The sequence below is a fragment of the Nasonia vitripennis genome, chromosome 1 (assembly GCF_009193385.2).
Source record: "Nasonia vitripennis strain AsymCx chromosome 1, Nvit_psr_1.1, whole genome shotgun sequence".
NCBI lineage: Eukaryota > Metazoa > Arthropoda > Insecta > Hymenoptera > Pteromalidae > Nasonia > Nasonia vitripennis.
This window is the reverse complement of record NC_045757.1, coordinates 35,614,367-35,631,481: the sequence shown is the minus strand read 5'-3', so window position 1 is coordinate 35,631,481 and position 17,115 is coordinate 35,614,367. Positions and strand designations below refer to the sequence as shown.

The window sequence follows — 17,115 nt, the reverse complement described above, 5'->3', positions numbered from 1 at the left end:
TTTATTACGATTGCGTGGTGCAGTAATGCACTAGTAGTAATGTAACACCTCTTCGCACCAATGCGTACAATAAAGAAAAAGATATGACATGCCAATTAATAATTATGACATACTCTAGCTTCAAGTTTAGTTTTTTTTATCAAATGATGACGATTTATATCATAAGTAACATGTATTTACGTTAATGTAATATTTTGTCTTGGTTATTTTATTTTTTTATTCTTTTGAATAAAGCTCGTCCCACTTATGAAAAATCTACAAATTTTCATATATATATATATATATATATATATATATATATATATATATAAACCTCGAGAACAGCTTCGGATTTCGAATTTCGATGAGAACTGCAACGCCTCACGTGTACGCCGCTACGAGCGCCACTATACGCCGTGGAGTTGTTATAGTGAGCCAGAGTGAGCGAGAGAGCAGTAGATCAGTGGAACACGAGTCTGTCGAAAAGTGCGATCGAATATATTTACAAAAACAAGAATTTTGCCGTGTATCGACGCATCAGACGACGTCGGCAGAAAAGAAACTCAGGGACCTAATCGAGGGAAAAGCGTAAAAGTAAGTTTTTCACAGCTGTCACGCAAAACTTATGTTTACACGGACTTTCTAACCTCGCTGGGAACACGTTCAAACGTGTATGTTACAGTACGCTTGAATAGTCGATTGTACTAAGCGTAAAAAATGTGCTAAATTATATGCTGTCGAATTTTACAACAAAAATATTGGGGCTTCCGAACGATATAAATGTTTTATTCGATTTTTGGAGTAATCGAAAGGCGTTTATCAGTGCTATTTGTATTTCTCGATTTTTCTATCAGTGTCATCATTTGCTGAAAATTCAGCCACGAATATCATTAAAGGTTAACGATAACGAGCTTTCAAGTCAATCGCACTTTTTCGCCGTTCGATTTTCAATATTCAAATTATTGATTATACATCCCTATAAATAACTTCTTATTTCTATAAATAGCTCAAATCTCTGTAAATGTCATAATTAAAGAACTGACCGATTCTCAAAAAAGCGTTATTAGACATTGGGTTTCTCATTCCAAATTAAAAAATGCACGTAATCTCGACGTACGGTAGTAGAATCCAAAACAAAAACATAACATGTAAACAAATAACAGTCAAAGTAACCTCAAACTCGCTGTTCATCACGATCCGTCACTCCTACGCATCCCTTTAAATACCTATAAACAACGCGATTAAAAGTCCGTCTAATCATCTGCGACAAAAGTTTAAAACACACTGATTTGATCAACTCATATATGCACACATGCTTATCTATATGATGCGAACGGCGAATGCAGTTTCCCCGGTCGGTCGAGGCGAGTCGCTGTCAGTATGCACGCGCAACTTTCCGCTGAAATTCGCGATCGTTTTTCTCATTCTACTATAGTTCGCCACCGTCGCCGCGAGACCTAAGTAGTACTTAGGTATAAAAAAGTCTCGTCTCGGTGTCGTTTCGTCATCGTCTGCGCGAGTTCGTCTCGCCCCGCGTCCTTTGGCGAATGTTATTTGCGTCGTCGTCGTCTTCGCCGTCCGAGGATCCGGTGCACTTACCCAGGATTTCGAGGTTAGGTCGTCCTGGGGTATCGTCCTGCGGCTGCTTTGGCTGTTTTTTAAAGTTTCTTTCGGCAAGATGCACACAATGAAAAGAGCCAATGGAAAGGTAAAGGTTAGATGAAGTGATGTGCTCGATCGTTGTCGGGGTTTGCACTGGCTTAGATTTGTTTACAGTAGCTCTTGGGATTTGTGCACGTTTGCGATGTTTTTATTTTAGAGACGAGCTCCATTTTTTAAAACGGCGATTTTGGATTTCTCTAAGACTGACTTATCGCTCATTCAATGAGTGGCGACTTTTGGCGACTTATTGGTTTGGAGCAAAATTGGTGCATCAATTTTGGTTGCTCAATTTAGGATAGCTGTTGTGCTCCAAATTCTTTATTTTCTCAAAATGAGAACTAACTAGTTTATGAATAAGATTTCATAATAATAGTTGTATAATTGAATTGCAATGATGTCATAATTTAATTTTCAGATGGCAACAGCCGAATCACTAGCAGAGGTTACCGATGTTGTACAAATATTACGACAGTGGGAAGAGGATCAAAACTCCCCCACATATGATCCAATACCAACACTACAGCGCTTGGCAGAGATAATAGAGCAGGAAACTGAAAACTACTTTAAAATGGATCCTGATCCATTCGATGAGAGGCATCCATCTCGCACAGACCCAGAATGCAACTTTGGTCACATTTTGAAAGTTTTGTTCAGAAAAGAGATTTTTATGACAAAGGTTTGTAAACTCAAAATTTAAGTTTTAGGTGCAGTTATTGAGAACTAGCTTTGACAACAGTCTTCTTTTCTTTGCAGTTGATTAACGATTATTTAAGGGATAATTATTGGTTAAGAGTTGGCATAACGAACAGAGATGTTAGAGGATTGAACACTGCAGCTTGCCGACTGATGCTAGACATTCTGCCAGGCCTTGAAACTTCAGCGGTCTTCCAACCGGACATGGAAGGTCTGATCCACAGGCTGTTCCAGTGGGCAGAGACAAGCACAGAGCCTCTCCAGAGCTATGCAACTGGCTTGCTGGCAGCAGCCATGGAAGTCCAGGACATAGCCACGGGTTTTCGCGAGCAGAACGGTAAAATGGTTCCGCTCATGCTCAAAAGACTCCATGAACTGCAGAAGGAGGCGGCGGAGGAGCGCCGGCAGAGTAATGCCACTCGGCCATTTGCCCACCTGGGTCAGAATCGTGCGAACAACAGTGTCGCGGACTCGGAGCACAAGGCCTTTCCGGGGAAAAGAAAAGTCAGGGAAAAATCACGGGAGAACGGGGTCGTCAAGTCTCCGCCCGAGCTGGCGGATTATTCATCGTCCGATGACGAGGGAAAGGATGAAGGTTCCTCGCCACCTAATAAAAAATTAAAGAACAAAGTTGAAGATGTGCAGGGCACGCCTGTTAAGAAGGACACGCAGGATCGTGAAGGATGTGAAATGATGTCGCCGCCCATAGCTATACCTCCTCTTAATAGTGGGAAAAACAACGCTAGCAATGCACAGGTATGGTATAAAATCGTGATTTTTATTATCAACCAATATGATATACTCGCAATTATTTGGAAATATTTCATGAGACCAAGTAATAGAGACCATTATTATTATTATTATTATTAATGATTTTAATATTCTGAAATTATTGAACTGCGTAGACGACCACAACTCCTGTAAAAAACGAAAACGGAACTTCAAAGAATATGTCGACGACCCCTTTGAAAAATCAAGGCTCAACTGTCAAAACTCCGTCGAGTCCAGTTTGGTCCAAAATGACGAGCAATAAGACGCCGTCGACGTTACTAGAGGGAAATTCGAATTCGTCCTGGGCCGAGATGGAGTCTCACGTTATCGGCAATATCCAGATATATCCACCGACTTTGGCCACCAGGCAAATGCTTATTCTCAGGTACTTGACTCCAATGGGAGAGTACCAAGAGTTCCTGGGTCACGTATTCGAGCAAAACGCCCTGGAACTGATTCTCCAGTACATAAATGTGCGAGAGACAAAGGATAGCCGGCTGGCATTCGAGGCTCTCAAGTACCTGGCATCGTTACTCTGTCACAAGAAATTCTCGATCGAATTCCTGAGCATCGGTGGACTTCAGCGGCTCTTAGATGTTCCTAGACCCAGCGTCGCTGCAACCGGTGTCTCTATATGCCTGTACTACCTAGCTTACTGCGAGGACGCCATGGAGAAGGTTTGCCTGCTGCCGAAACATATTATCACGGATCTTGTAACGTACGCTTTATGGCTGCTCGAGCGGAGCCACGATTCCGGCAGGTGTCACGCCACGATGTTCTTTGGGTTCTCGTTTCCGTTCAAGGTCATACTAGACGAATTCGATGCGCAAGACGGTCTGCGTAAACTGTTCAACGTGGTAAGTTATTCGTTTTTCCCTGTTTTAATTCCAAAGTTGTTGAAATATTTTCAACGATCAATTCGTTATCTGTAGCTGATAAGAAGATTGAGTGAGTAATTTAATTGACTCCATGTAAACAAGTGAAATTTTGTTTTGCAGATATCCACACTGCCCTTACTAAATATCGAAGAAGAAGCGACTTTGAACGATGACGAAGAGTGTGCCTCGAGACAAATCGTACGACATGTGGCTGTTGCGCTCAAAAAGTACATGGAAGCTCACCTGTATTGGAAAGCGGAACAGCTGCAGCGAGCGGAAAATGCAAGGACGGAGCGTGACACTTGGCAGCCTTCTCTACCATCATACAAAGTAATCGCAGCATTTGTTTGAAGATGTTTTATTTGCCACTTTTTGAATTGCCGTTTATTAACTCTGTAACATTACGTAATTTTTTAGGCATGTAAGTTGAGCCCCGAGGAAGTTCAAGCTAAGGTTGAAGTTCTGCAAGAACTGATGTCGCTAAGAGCACTTTGGCCACCGGTTGAACAACTCCATCGTCTCGGGGGTGTTGCCCTTCTTCTACAAATCATCGCCTTCGCTCGAGAATGGAATTTTAACAGCCGGTAAGATTTGTGATTATTTTAAGTGCAACCTAGAGGTTAACAAATCAATGAATACAACGCTTATTTTTTCAACAGTGTTCACAACACTTCAAGTGCCGAGACGGTACGTGCATGCTTAGATGTCATAGCGATCTGTTCGGTGGTACCGAAAGTTATGCTACTTCTCTGTGAGCGTGTGGACATGCCCGATCTTTCGATGACGATGTCCATCAACCTCCTTCTCGCCGCTGCAGAGTGTGAAATCATTGTCGACCCCGACGTACAACGAGCGGCTTTGCGAGCTGTTATCAACTGTGTTTGCGCGCCGATTAATCGCGTAGGTGGAAACGTAGCCAGATACTCCGTAACAGGCTCTGCCAAAAAGAAAAATATCCACAATAGTGAGGAGCTCATACAGAAAGTCTGGGAGAGTGTCAGATCGAACAACGGTATAATGGTGAGTGTAATTTTGCTATAAAAAAGAAAGTTCGTTTAATATTCGACTTGGTTTTAACGAGGTGGATTGTTTTCAGATATTACTACAACTTATGATGGTAAAGACGCCTATCACGGACGCAGACAGTATTCGCGCGCTGGCCTGTCGAGCCTTGGCTGGTCTCGCTAGAAGCGAGAAGGTCAGGCAAATTATCAGCAAACTGCCAATGTTCACCGATGGTCAGATCCAAGCTTTGATGAAGGACCCGATACTCCAGGAAAAGAGGCAAGAGCATGTTATGTTTCAGAAGTACGCTTTGGAATTGATGGAGCGCGTATCCGGAAAGGCCAAGCCTACGGGAGCCGAGTATGAGATTTCGCTTGTTAGCTTACATAGGGCAAACGTTGTCGCGCAAACAAGAATACAGTATAACGAACAACAGTTGCACCAGCTCATATATCAGCACCTCCTATCAAAAGGATTGACTGAGACGGCCACGACTCTGCAGAAAGAGGCCAACTTGGAGTCGCCAACGGTAACCAAATCATTAACATATCAGCCTTTCCATTACCGGAGCCCAGTGACCACCACGGTTAGTACACGTATCTAAACGTATCTAATTCTGCATGTCAAATAACGTAAGATTAAACGCTTTTGTTTTTTTTCCGATAGCCAAGACCAGCGTTTTCTCCGGGAGCTGCAGCAAATCTATATAACACAAGATGCCCACCTACGCCGCGAGATGTGGTCGCAAGAGCCAATACAACTCCAACCACGAACTCATCACGATTCATTTCTCACACTGGTGCAATCACGAATTCGACTCCCACATCGAACAACAATCCTGTTCGAGTTAAACTTGCTGATACGATGAATCAGAGTCCGGTGGCGCCTAACCAACCTATTAAAATAAATCAAATAAAGTGAGTCTTTATCATCCTCGGTTTATTTATTTATTTTTTTTTATTTTTAAAGTTTTTTACTAATCCATTAAAATAAAAAACAGTTTCAAAAAAACGGACAGGCAGTTGTCAACGATACAACAAAACTTGAGCGTAAGCAGTCAGAATCAGCAGGCGTGTCGATCGTTACAGAAACAAATCTCGAGAGATCCCGGTGGAACGACGCTGGGCGTTGCATCCACCTCCGTTCAGACAGTCACGTTAGACTCTATTATCACGGAATATTTAACGAATCAGCACGCACTTTGTAAAAATCCTATGGTTACATGCCCACAGTTTAATTTATTCGAGTGAGTACTCATTATTTTTATTTAAATGTATTAATCAGATTATCTCTATGATCGTTAAAATTTTGTTTTACATGACTATTTTAGACCTCATAAATGCCCGGATCCTTGTAAGAAAAACTCCACACATGCTAACTTTGCTGTAAGATTTACAAGGAGAGAGCGAGGAGTTAACGGAATGCGATTCGACAGAAGACAAATCTACAGTCGGTTCTGTCCAGTGAAGACGTTCCGACCGCTTGATATCGATGGTACATTCACATGCTGCACGTTTTCGGTACATTTCAGTCCCATTATATAGAAAACTATGAAAAATATTATTTTATCAGAAAATTATTGACGATTCCCTTTTAACATTGCAGCCTTGTCAGCAATATCTGCTCGTCGGTACGTATGCAGGTGAGGTAAAGATGTTCAGTGTTCGGACTGGTTCCGAGGAAGCGACCTACGCCTGTCACGAATCTTACGTTTCGCACGTCCAATGCAATCAACGAGGTGACCTCCTGCTAACGTCGACCGCATGGAGGTCGCCTATGTCGGCGTTGTGGAGCATGGGTATGTTCTTCGATATGAAGATTCCTTTCGAACACGAGGACTACGTCGAATTCAGCAAACTGCAGGACAGGATTGTTGGCACTCAAGCCGAAGTTGCAACGGTGCGTATAGTTTCTTTATGCCAGCTATAAAGCCAACTCAATGAAAAAAAAAGCTGAATAATATTAATTTAATATGTTTAGATATACGACATCGCCACGGGTAAGTTAATCAAGACCCTCACACCCTCGATATCAAACCAATACACGAAGAACCGCGCAACCTTTAGCATGAACGATGAGCTGATTCTGAGCGATGGTATTCTGTGGGATGTGAACTCTGGCAAAGAAATTCACAAGTTTGACAAGCTGAATCAAACGCTAAACGGCGTGTTTCATCCGAACGGCACCGAAGTCGTGTCAAACACGGAAGTCTGGGATCTGAGGACGTTCCATTTGCTGAAAACGGTGCCAGCGCTGGATCAGATGAACGTCACCTTCTCACCGACCAATAGTATCATCTATGCGTTCTCGAGCGAACAGGAGAACGAAGACGACTCGCATAATATAACGTCATTCAAGACGCTCGATGCGCTTGATTACAGTAGTATCGGTAAGTTTTTCTTGATTTTTATCAACTTCGCCTTTAGAGTTTTGTAATTCCCATATATTTATTCCGTACAAACAGCCACGTTCGACGTCAAGAGAGGAATTTACGACTTGGCCTGCAACAAGTTTGATACTCAGATTGCTGTAGTCGAGAACATGGGTGAGTTCGATAGCATCCAAGAGTCTTGCGTTCGTCTATACGACGTTGGTAGGCGTAGGGATGACGAAGACGAGGCCGAAGAGGACGACGACGATGAAGATCTCGATGCGAGCGACGATGATGGCTCGAATTCTGGCTCCGACGACAACAATGCCGATGGTGCGTGGTGATGCAATTTGTTATCGTGTTGTGTTTTGATATTTCAGAATCTAACCAGTATAGGTCGATTTGTAGATGCCGACAACGGTGATGCACAAGAGGACGATAACGGCGATGGCGATGATCACGGAGACGGCGACAACGACGACGACAACAGCGACGGCGAAGACACGGGCGACGAGAGCCTCGACTTTCACGCCGGCATTTTTTCCTCGGACGAGTACGGGGTGTCCGATGTCGATGACGTCGAGTTACTCTTCAACTGAACGAGCGAATCTTAGTGTCAAAGAAGTACTACTTTACTCTTGTGAATCTGATCGTTGTCGTCGTTATTTCGATCGGAAAATTCAAGATAGCAACTAAAGAAGAAGTTTAATAAGTTATACTGAATGAAACGGATAATCGCTGAAACGAAATACTGCTATATTTCACTCGGGATATTACGCATAAGAATTAACTGAGATTTTGTGTTTATTTTTATTTTAATAATAATAATATTCAAAATGCACGAACGCAAAGAAAGTATATCGAGCGTAGCAAATCAAAGTGAGTAGCGATCGTTGAATGTATGATTTCTGTTTAACTGAGACTATCAATCGCTGCGTCGCGGTGAGGATCAAGCGAGTTCTGTGAACGTTCCTCGCCGCGACCGACATAAGATAACGAAGGGCGAGTCTGCACTCGATCCTCGTGTGAAGCGCGCGGACGCATTTTCTCGGTCCGCGCGAGCGCGAATGTACATGATTTTCACAAAGGATGATATTTTCTATTTTCCGTACGTTTAATAATGGAACGCGTGTGGTGAGTAATTAGGCCGTTGTTTGTTCATAACGCAGGCAAACATTTATTATTATCGCGTGTGCGAGAGAAAGGGCGGGGGGAGCAAAGCAAAATTTCTTTTTTGCAATTAATCGAGGAGACTGTGCGCGTGATTATATTAATATAGTTATAGTTATTATTATTGTCATTATCGAGTAAACAAGATGAACTATAACGAAGGCAAGTTCAATAAATAATAAATATTGTAAAAATGCCACATTGCGTTTAATTTCTTCCGCTGGGCGTTGCAAACTCCGAAATTCAACTCGTGCTCCACAGGCCACAGCTAAGTATACGAGCGGAACATCGTCGCAGAGAAAATCAAACGACGAGAGCTCCGAAAGCCCTGACCGTGCAGTGGCGCCCTCTGGCACCGGCATCGGCAAGCCTCATATCTCGCTCCCGGCGCAAACCGCATCGCATTCAACTGCAAAAACAAGTGTTCCCGGCCCGCACGCATACGCACACGGACAGAGTCATCAGCTCAGGCTCAGCCCAGAGAGAAAGATGGCGGCGCCCGGCGCGACGCTCCGGCCGAGTGCAGCTCCGCAGCAGCAGCAGCAGCAGCAACAGCAGCAGCAGCTCCCGCTCTCCGCCGCCTGACTACTCGGCCACTCCGCCGAGCGCCTACTCCCCCGGAGGAGACGCTGCTGCCGCGGCGGCGCGCGAGAGAGCAGTGTACCCGCGAGAGCTCGAGACTCGACATCGTACGGCGAGCGCTATAGCCAGCTCGTCATCGTCGTCGCGCGGTGTTCAAGTACACGTACGTCCATATACTCGTGACCTGCAAAAGGCATACCGGTTGACCTCGCACTCGAAGAGGACTGCGCGAACGAGAGAGCACAAGAGCACAATACTTGTAATATCGCATAAGCAAGAGAGAAGAGAGAAAGGAAGTCGGGCGTGTATCATGCGGAGCAGCGGTTACGAGGCGCTGCTCGGCTCGATATAGCGGCTGCGGTACGAGGAGGAGCGCGAGGGGGAGAGCGAGCGCGTCGTCATCATCGAGGTCGCTAGTTGCCTGCCTGCCTGCCTGCCTGCTTGCTTGTTCGCCCGTCTGGCTGTGTGCGTCCGCCGCCTCGCCTCTCCCCGTCTCTCTCTCTCTCTCTCTCTCTCCCCGTCTCTCTCTCTCTCTCTCTCTTTCCCCGCAGCGACGCACAAGGAGGCGGACACGACGCAGCAGTACTAGCTCGCAGAGCAGCAGTCGAGCGGCGCCATTCTCGGGGCGTCGATGTAGCGTCTACTCGTATAGCAGCAGCAGCAGCAGCGGAGTTGGAGAGTCGACACTGCTCGCGCATTGATAAACTCTTATCGGCGAGAGGAGACAGCTCGCCTTTCTCAGGATGGAGCAGAGGGAGAGGTACGACGAGCTCTGCAGGCTCTGCGCCTCGTACGATGCCGTCAAGATGGACATCTTCGGTCAGGAGGGCAAGAACCGACAGCTCGTCGACAAGATACAGACCTGCTTGCCGTTCAAGGTACGTGTGCACCACCATAGTTTCTCTATTATGCCGGCACTTTTTTTCTCTCTCTCTCTCTCTCCCTCCCTCTCGCCGGCGTGAGATTGTTTTTACATAGCCTCTCGTCGTCTGCTAGTTTTCTCCGATACATACCTGTATACGCACGCAACACACGATGCAATTGTACAGTGCACGTATTCATAGCTGGATCCGCGTCGCCGGTAGGCTCGGACTCTCGGTTAATTTTCCCAGCGAAAACGAAGCTTCCGCGAAACGTTCACCGAGCTACAGGCGTATACGGGGAAAAAGAAAGAGAACATGTCAATCGCGCGCGAGTCAGCGAGCCGCACTGACACATTTACAATAATCTCCCGCTGGCGTTGCGCGCTCGTATGTGTGTGTGTGTGTGTGTGCATAGCCGCGGCTATCTATCGGCAAAAGAGCGATCGCGCACGTGTGCGCACGTGTAGCGGCGCGTATATTGTAGCGCGAATTTTCGCCTCCGAAAACACAGAGCCGGAGTGCGGAAATTAGGCGGATCCTCCGTTGTATCGGTATCTCTCGGGACATCGATTAGCCGCCGTGGTTCAGATGTATGCGCTGATTTTGCTAATTTCGGAGACTAGCTCCCGTGACCAATATTCTCGACATCAGAGTGTAAAAAGTCAGTGAAAGTCGTCCCCCTAATCCCAGTATTGTTTATTGTCAGGGGTGGTTGTAAATCGCATTGCGAAATTTGGGACTAAGTAGTGTACACCTCCAGGTATATACGAAGACCCGAAAATTCCTCGACTCTCTCCGGTATACAAAGTTCCCGCATGTATATACAGGTATACACATCCGCAGCTCGCGCGCTTCGTCCTCTTGAGGCCCGTATAGGACGCGGGGGAAAATCCAGGTTTCTCGGAAGGGGCCTCGCGCGCTGCACAGCACAAAGAGAGACGCGCGTCTGCGCACCTGGTCTCTCTCTCTCTCCTCTCTCACCACCGACACTCGGACGGTTCGCTCTCTGTGTTCTCTCCTGTATATAGCTATATATATATACACACACAGGTATATGTGTATGTGTGCGAGAGAGCCGAGGGCGTTCTGTTCTCTCTCTTTCTCTCGTGCAGGCCGGCGTCGTCCTCGGTCTCGTTCACGTCCTTCCCGCTCTCGTCCCCGCTCTCGTTTTTCGATGCAGCCTGCGCTGAGAGAGGAGAGCCGCTCGCACGACTATACTGTATAACCGCTCGACAAGGGTTGGGGGTTCGTTGTCCCGTTGCGATCGACGAGTTTTTGCAATTTCGAATGGCCCGTCTCTCTATCTCAGGCCGCCCACAACCTCTCTCCATATCCGCATCGGGCACAAAGACACGTCTGCAAAATATACACTCCTCCGCGCCTCGTAGTCGTCGTCGCTGCATTAGTGCAGGCCTTGGTCACAACGTACTGCCGCTGCTGTCGTGGCGTACGTATGACGAGGCGCGAGATTGTGTACACCGAGAGCGAGTTCCCCGGCGACGACGCGGCTCCATCTTGTCGAGCGCGTCGTCGTGTCCCCGTTTCAGCGGCCGATTTTATCGGCGAACGAGCTGCCAGTCGAGTGTGCTGCACGGCGCGAGGAAATTTTTTTCTTCGATTCTACGATTTTTCATTCGCGAAGGATATTATATGAATTATTTTTTCGAACAGGCGGAGGGTTCTCGTATGCGAGAAAAACAAATATTCCGGTACTTTTCTTGGCGTTTTTTTTTTTTATTTTTTTGAAAAATTAACGAGTAACTGTAATAAAAAAAAAGAACGACCGTACCGACGGGAGCGCGGAACTCGGAAGAGAGGGAGCGATCGACAGGCGCTTATGCGGCAGACTGTCGTGAGACAAACACGTGTCTTTTGAATCAAAACACCCCCTACTCCAGAGAGTATAGTAGTAAGCTCGCCGACGAGCGCGCCGCTGTGTGAGTTTATTAGACCGCCGGCGTTTGCATGACAGCCGCTATATATATGTGTGTGTGTGTGCGCATTAGGCGTAAGCGCATTAAAAATTTGTTAAAATTTTCGTTATACACTGCTGTTGAAAATCGAGTTTCAACAACAATAGCGTACGACGATCCCTCAAAACGAGAGAGAGAGAGAGAGAGAGAGAGAGAGAGAGAATCGATTTTCTCCCCTTTACAAGCTCGTTTACTAATTAACCGACGCGAAGCTTTCCATAGAAATGTACATTTGTATGATTGAGCACTTGGTTAATTTAATGAAGCTCTGCGCAGTTACGAAATCATTACATATATATATAGTGTATTCAGGAGCGTTGCCCAGGAGATCGTAATTTTCTCTCGGTAAAATATCGAAGACCATACAGAATTCATATAGCCGTATAGGGCGCGCAGTTCGAACGCGATTTCAGCGCGCGCGCAGCGACTCCTCTCTTCCCTCTGAATTATCTATATTTTACGGATAATATGAATTTCCAATCGGCATCGATTATAAGCCGTGTATATTATGCCTACCGGCAAACATCGTTGGTTAATTATTCCTAAATCCTCTGCTGCAACGCTTCAGCAACAATAATTCGATACTACCTGCAGACTTCCGTCTCGCGCGTAATTGGACGCGCATATAACGATTGACTGGCTGAATTCAATCCGGGAATAGATGTAACCGCGATGTTTGTGCGTACCTACGTTTCGAGCATTTCTTCGATTTTTCGCAAAGTTCCAAACGCTCTCAAGTATACAAGACCAGTGATTACATAGCGATAGTATGAGCTCCTTCCTCGAGTATATTAAAAATAGCTTCCTCGCATTCTCCTGAAGCGCAACGAAAAGCCAATTAACCTAATGCCTCCCTCTCTCTCTCTCTCTCTCTCTCTCTCTCGCTGAAAGTTCTCCGTAAATACCCCTTACACACAGAAACTTCGTATCTCTGCTCCCGACAGGAGGCCTAGAGCTCGCGCAGCAGTAGTCGTCGCATCGATTCCCCCGTAGCAGCGTAAGCCTCCTTCTAACAGCCTCGTCGTCCTCGTTTTCCTCCTCGTCATCGTCGCTCTGCGCAGCAGCTTCGCCGCCGGGCTCTGAAATCGATTCGACGTCGAGGACGGCTGCTCTGCTGCTGCTGTTGCTGCTGCTGCTACTACTACTACTACTACTACTGCCTCCCGGTGTAACTCGATAGCTCTGAGAGAGATGCTGCTGCTACTGCTCATCTTTTATTTCGTTGGGGGGGAAATTGTTGCTCGTTGTAACTAAAAATTAATAGCGGCCGTGGTCGTCGTGGTATTTATTTTTTTATTTTTCATCAGGGGTACTTTTCGTTATCGGCGCGCTGCCCCGAGGGTCAAGGAACTTGCGCGTTTTTTTTTTCAATCGGCTAAAGTATAAGCACTACTTACCGTATACACCTGTTCCCGGAGAGTGCACATTCGAGACGGTTTTCGACCGTCTGATTTATACGTTTTGCATTCGAATTCGACGACGGTATAAATCAGTACGTTATCGCGTACCGAATAATGTGACTAATCCTCGCATTATTTCGATCTCGAGGCACGTTCGTGTAAAATCGCGAATCCGTCAATAACGCTCACACCCGCGAGTCCCGCGATACGCTCGGAGTTTAAGGTTAGGTTTTATAGAGAGCGCACCGATACACGTGGATCGTGCGCGCGCGCGTATTGTGTACTTTCGTTTAAAAAAATTCATACGGCCGGATCGGCGATGCTCGAACCTAGTCGCCACGTGATTGGAGGGCCGCATTGTGTTATACGATCACCCACAAAGTCAACAGACGCTAGAATCAATCGTTATCTATCGATGCGACACTGCAACAGTCTACGTTACGTGCATATCTCCAGCTCGACGTCATACCTACCGCGCGTGTGTGTATCTGGTATCTCCGAGAGCGGAGATTTGTTTTCCTTAGCTCTCGGCTTACGACACACTCCATACGGTCAAAGTTCTGGATGCGTAATGTAATTGTCGCTCGGTATATGTATATATATATATAAAATATTTTTCGTGAAAGTGAAAGGAGGGACAAGTAAGTAGATTTCCTTCGTATCTCGCTCCTGATATTCGACTGCTCCAAAAATCTCGCTCCGCAATGATGCAACTCATCCGCGGACCGATGCATTCACCTCTCCTGCGACCTGTCGTAATCGCACAAATACGTGAGGTGACAAGTCGCGTTCGGTTTTTTTTTTTTTTTTTTTTTTAAATCCTCAAAAAACAAGCAAGCAAGCTCTAGCAGTAGATGTGTAATAGAGGAAAGAGAAAAATTAAGGCGACGTTCCGGAGCGCGAAACTCGATTTCGAACCAGTAGACGCTGCGGTTCGCCGGTGGCGAAGAACCGGAAACGCGCGATTTCTATAAAAAGCCAACTGTCGGCAGCGCGCACTGCGTATACCTGCTTGAAAATGCCATTTTATTTGTCGAGCGCGCACGCCGCCGGGAAATCGTCGCTCTTTTTCCTCCTGTATATTACAACGTCGTGCGGCTTGAACAAAAATCGTAGCGAGCGCACATAATATCTCTTCGAAAAATATCAAAGCACGCAGAGACAGACGGACCGTCATCTCAACGAGCGAATCAGCAGAAGCATCAGCCTACACTCCTCTCTCTCTCTCTCTCTCTCTCGCTCCGTCTGAAAAGAAGAGAGAGAAAAAAGGAATAAGAAGCGAAAGAGCGTAGCAAGCAAAACTCTCTTCAAGCCAGCGCAGCAGCAGAAAGCAGCGGCGAGAAATCGCCCAGGCAGTTATTTCTTTCCCGGACACCCGGTGCGTGTGCGCTGGCGGCCCCTTGGCGTCGCATCGCACGCAGACATACAACACACCGACGACGAGACCCAGCCGTTGCTGCCTCTCTCTCTCTCTCCCTCTATATCCAAGCCAAGCGGCGCGAGCGAGCGAGCGAGAGAGAGAGAGAGAGAGAGAGAGAGACAGAGCTCCGGAGAGCTGTGCTCGGGTGCGGTTACGTGGAACACGCGGCGGCGGCGGCGGCGGCGGCGGCGCTCGCTCCGTCCTTCTCTCAGCTCGAGGTCGTCCCCTCGACTAGCTCCGTCTCTCTCTCTCTCTCTCTCTCTCTCTCTCTCTTTCTCTGTTGAAACTACGCCGTTCGCCGACGTCGGAGCTGCCTGCTGCTGCTGCTGTCGAGGCTCTCTCCCTAGATAGCTGCTCTGGCAGAGAGCTCGAGACTGGCTTGGGTCGTCGAGGGTTGTTGGCGTGGGTATAGCGCGCCGGAGAGAGGAAAAATCGATATGCTACTGTGCAGCTCAACTCTGTGTATCTCGCTCTCCGGCTCTCTGTTGGTCGTCGAGGAACGTTTTCGCCGAAGCTCTCCGCCCGCGGGGTTGAGGGACGTTTTTTCCCCCCTCGAAGGATTGGAAATTATCGCGTGCCGGAAAAATCGGGGAATCCCAGGGACCGAATCCTGCTGTATTATACGCATGTAGTCTCGATGAAACTTGGCCGACTCCTATAGCACATCGTTGCGCAGGAAATTGAAATGCACCGCCAGAGACTGATATACCGGCGGTAGACAGCAAACGGGAATCGGCTCAGACGCGCGCGAGACATCAAGCTAACGATCTAACCTCTAAGGGGAGTCCGTCTATTAGAGAGAATTGCAAATCGCCCTCGCTCGATGTCGACACACGGCGAAACTTTGCTCTAAAAACTACCGTAGTTCCGTAATGTTTGAAGAAAAAAAAAACCGAGTCCTAAGATAGAGAGCGCCTAGTTATCGACGTATCGATTCTCGCGCCTCCGAGTTATTCTAAGGAATCTCCGGTGTCGAGCCGCGCGCCACGCTGTACTGCAATGACCCCCTGCAACGAATCGGTCACCGCAGAAATAGCACGTGTCAATACCATTTGCATGGCTGAGGAACCCTGCGATTTTCGTTTTCGCCAAAAAAATCTCCCCGAATATATCGACCCGACTTCTCTCTCTCTCTCCCAAAGTTTCTTATTCTCTCATACCACTTTGAGAAAGCCCTCGGCGATTGCTAACCCCTTCAACATCCTCAAGAGAGAGAGAGAGAGAGAGAGAGAGAAGGAGAAGGATGGAGAGTCTGTTACCGGCTCGACGGAAGTGTGCACTACTGCAGCAGCAGCAGCGTGGCGAGGAGAGGAGAGGAGAAAGAGAGAGGATTACATGGGCCTGCTGTTACTGCTGCTTCGAGGCGAAGCGCCGAGGTGCCTTGTATGGACCGCTCAGAGAGTTTCGCGTAGCTTTACTTCGCAATATACGCGTGTATAGACTCGAGTGACGAATACCTGCCATTCCTAGCCAAAGGCACAACCGTCGTAGAGCGAAATTGCATTTTCGTCGGTAAAGCAGACCGACGCTCCGAAAAAGAGCGTTAAAAAAGTCGGTAAAACGTAATTACCGACGGAGCCGCTTGAATAAAAAACAAATGCAAAGCTCTCTAAAAAACCAACTGCAGCGCAGAAAAACGGTCATAATCTTACGTAAACGAACCGCACCGCACGGGAAAATAAAGCGCAGCAGCAGCGGAGTATAATACGCCGACAAAAAGCCGCACTCACGGCCGCAGTCGAACGTGGCCAAGGCGTAGTCTCTGTAGAACGCTGACGCCGTCGAGGCAGCAGCAGCAGCAGCAGCAGCAGGCAAGCGGCGACGACGACGACTACACACTTCTCCTCTCTCTCTCTCTCTCTCTCTCTCCCCGCTCGCGCGCGCGCTCTCCCTTCACCTCCTCTCCTCGGCGACGGCGATGACGACGTGCAAGCGAGGACGGAATGTAGCCAGAGAGCCTACTTCTCGCGAGCGCGCGGAGAGCCTTGGCGCAATCGACGTGTTATGTATAGAGACAGAGAAACGGACGGACGGACGGACGGACGGACAGACGCTACTATGCGCGCTTTGTAAGCCGGCCTTCTCTCCGCGAGCTTTTCCTTATCCTCCTGCTATGCTGTGTTGTTTACACGTTGTCGGTGCTCGCGCGGATATGCCGGAGCGATAGCGCCGCGGATTAAATCTGCCGCCGACTATACAAAGAATCGCGACAATGGAAAGTCTCTCGGAGTCTGTTGCGCAATAAACGAAAACGCTCGAATCCTCCGTATAAAATTGAGAAGGAAGAAGAAGAAAAAGCAGCTTTCGAGCGAGGGAATGAGGCGCCTCGCGGCGAGCCGTACAGTGTC

The 17,115-nt window shown here is 47.4% G+C and overlaps 2 protein-coding genes across 7 annotated transcripts in view; both read left to right on the top strand.

Annotated features, from left to right (window-relative positions):
- Positions 1–402: 402 nt before the first annotated feature.
- On the top strand, positions 403–8,671 carry LOC100123715 (protein mahjong). 3 transcript variants are annotated; one of them, XM_003423928.5, is made up of 15 exons: positions 403–573; positions 2,057–2,317; positions 2,395–3,090; positions 3,240–3,962; positions 4,104–4,313; positions 4,401–4,567; positions 4,643–5,003; positions 5,080–5,574; positions 5,655–5,905; positions 5,989–6,234; positions 6,319–6,508; positions 6,594–6,887; positions 6,969–7,377; positions 7,453–7,692; positions 7,768–8,671. In XM_003423928.5, the coding sequence occupies exons 2-15, from the start codon at positions 2,057–2,059 to the stop codon at positions 7,956–7,958; spliced, it is 4,734 nt and encodes a 1,577-aa protein (XP_003423976.1). In that variant the 5' UTR covers positions 403–573; the 3' UTR covers positions 7,959–8,671. The 3 variants fall into 3 exon arrangements, with proteins under 3 accessions (XP_003423976.1, XP_001607409.2, XP_008215528.1); XM_001607359.6 differs by lacking the exon at positions 403–573 and adding an exon at positions 1,362–1,687; XM_008217306.4 differs by lacking the exon at positions 403–573 and adding an exon at positions 1,375–1,693.
- Positions 8,672–8,719: 48 nt separating this feature from the next.
- Positions 8,720–17,115, top strand: part of LOC100678349 (zinc finger protein 208) — a 19,208-nt gene continuing 10,812 nt past the window's right edge. For all 4 annotated transcript variants that reach the window (XM_032595745.1, XM_008217310.4, XM_003423927.5 and 1 more), the window contains exon 1: positions 8,720–9,989. In XM_032595745.1, coding sequence (XP_032451636.1) covers positions 9,855–9,989 — 135 coding nt within the window. In that variant the 5' untranslated portion in view covers positions 8,720–9,854. The remainder of the gene's footprint in view (positions 9,990–17,115) is intronic.

Bases quoted from the DNA above. Each gene is read 5' to 3' on its own strand.
- LOC100123715 (XM_008217306.4), top strand. From the start codon at position 1,658: ATGCACACAATGAAAAGAGCCAATGGAAAGGTAAAG. The intron at 3,963-4,103 runs GTAAGTTATTCG...TTTGTTTTGCAG, and splicing joins TGCGTAAACTGTTCAACGTG to ATATCCACACTGCCCTTACT. The intron at 7,693-7,767 runs GTGCGTGGTGAT...GTCGATTTGTAG, and splicing joins CGACGACAACAATGCCGATG to ATGCCGACAACGGTGATGCA.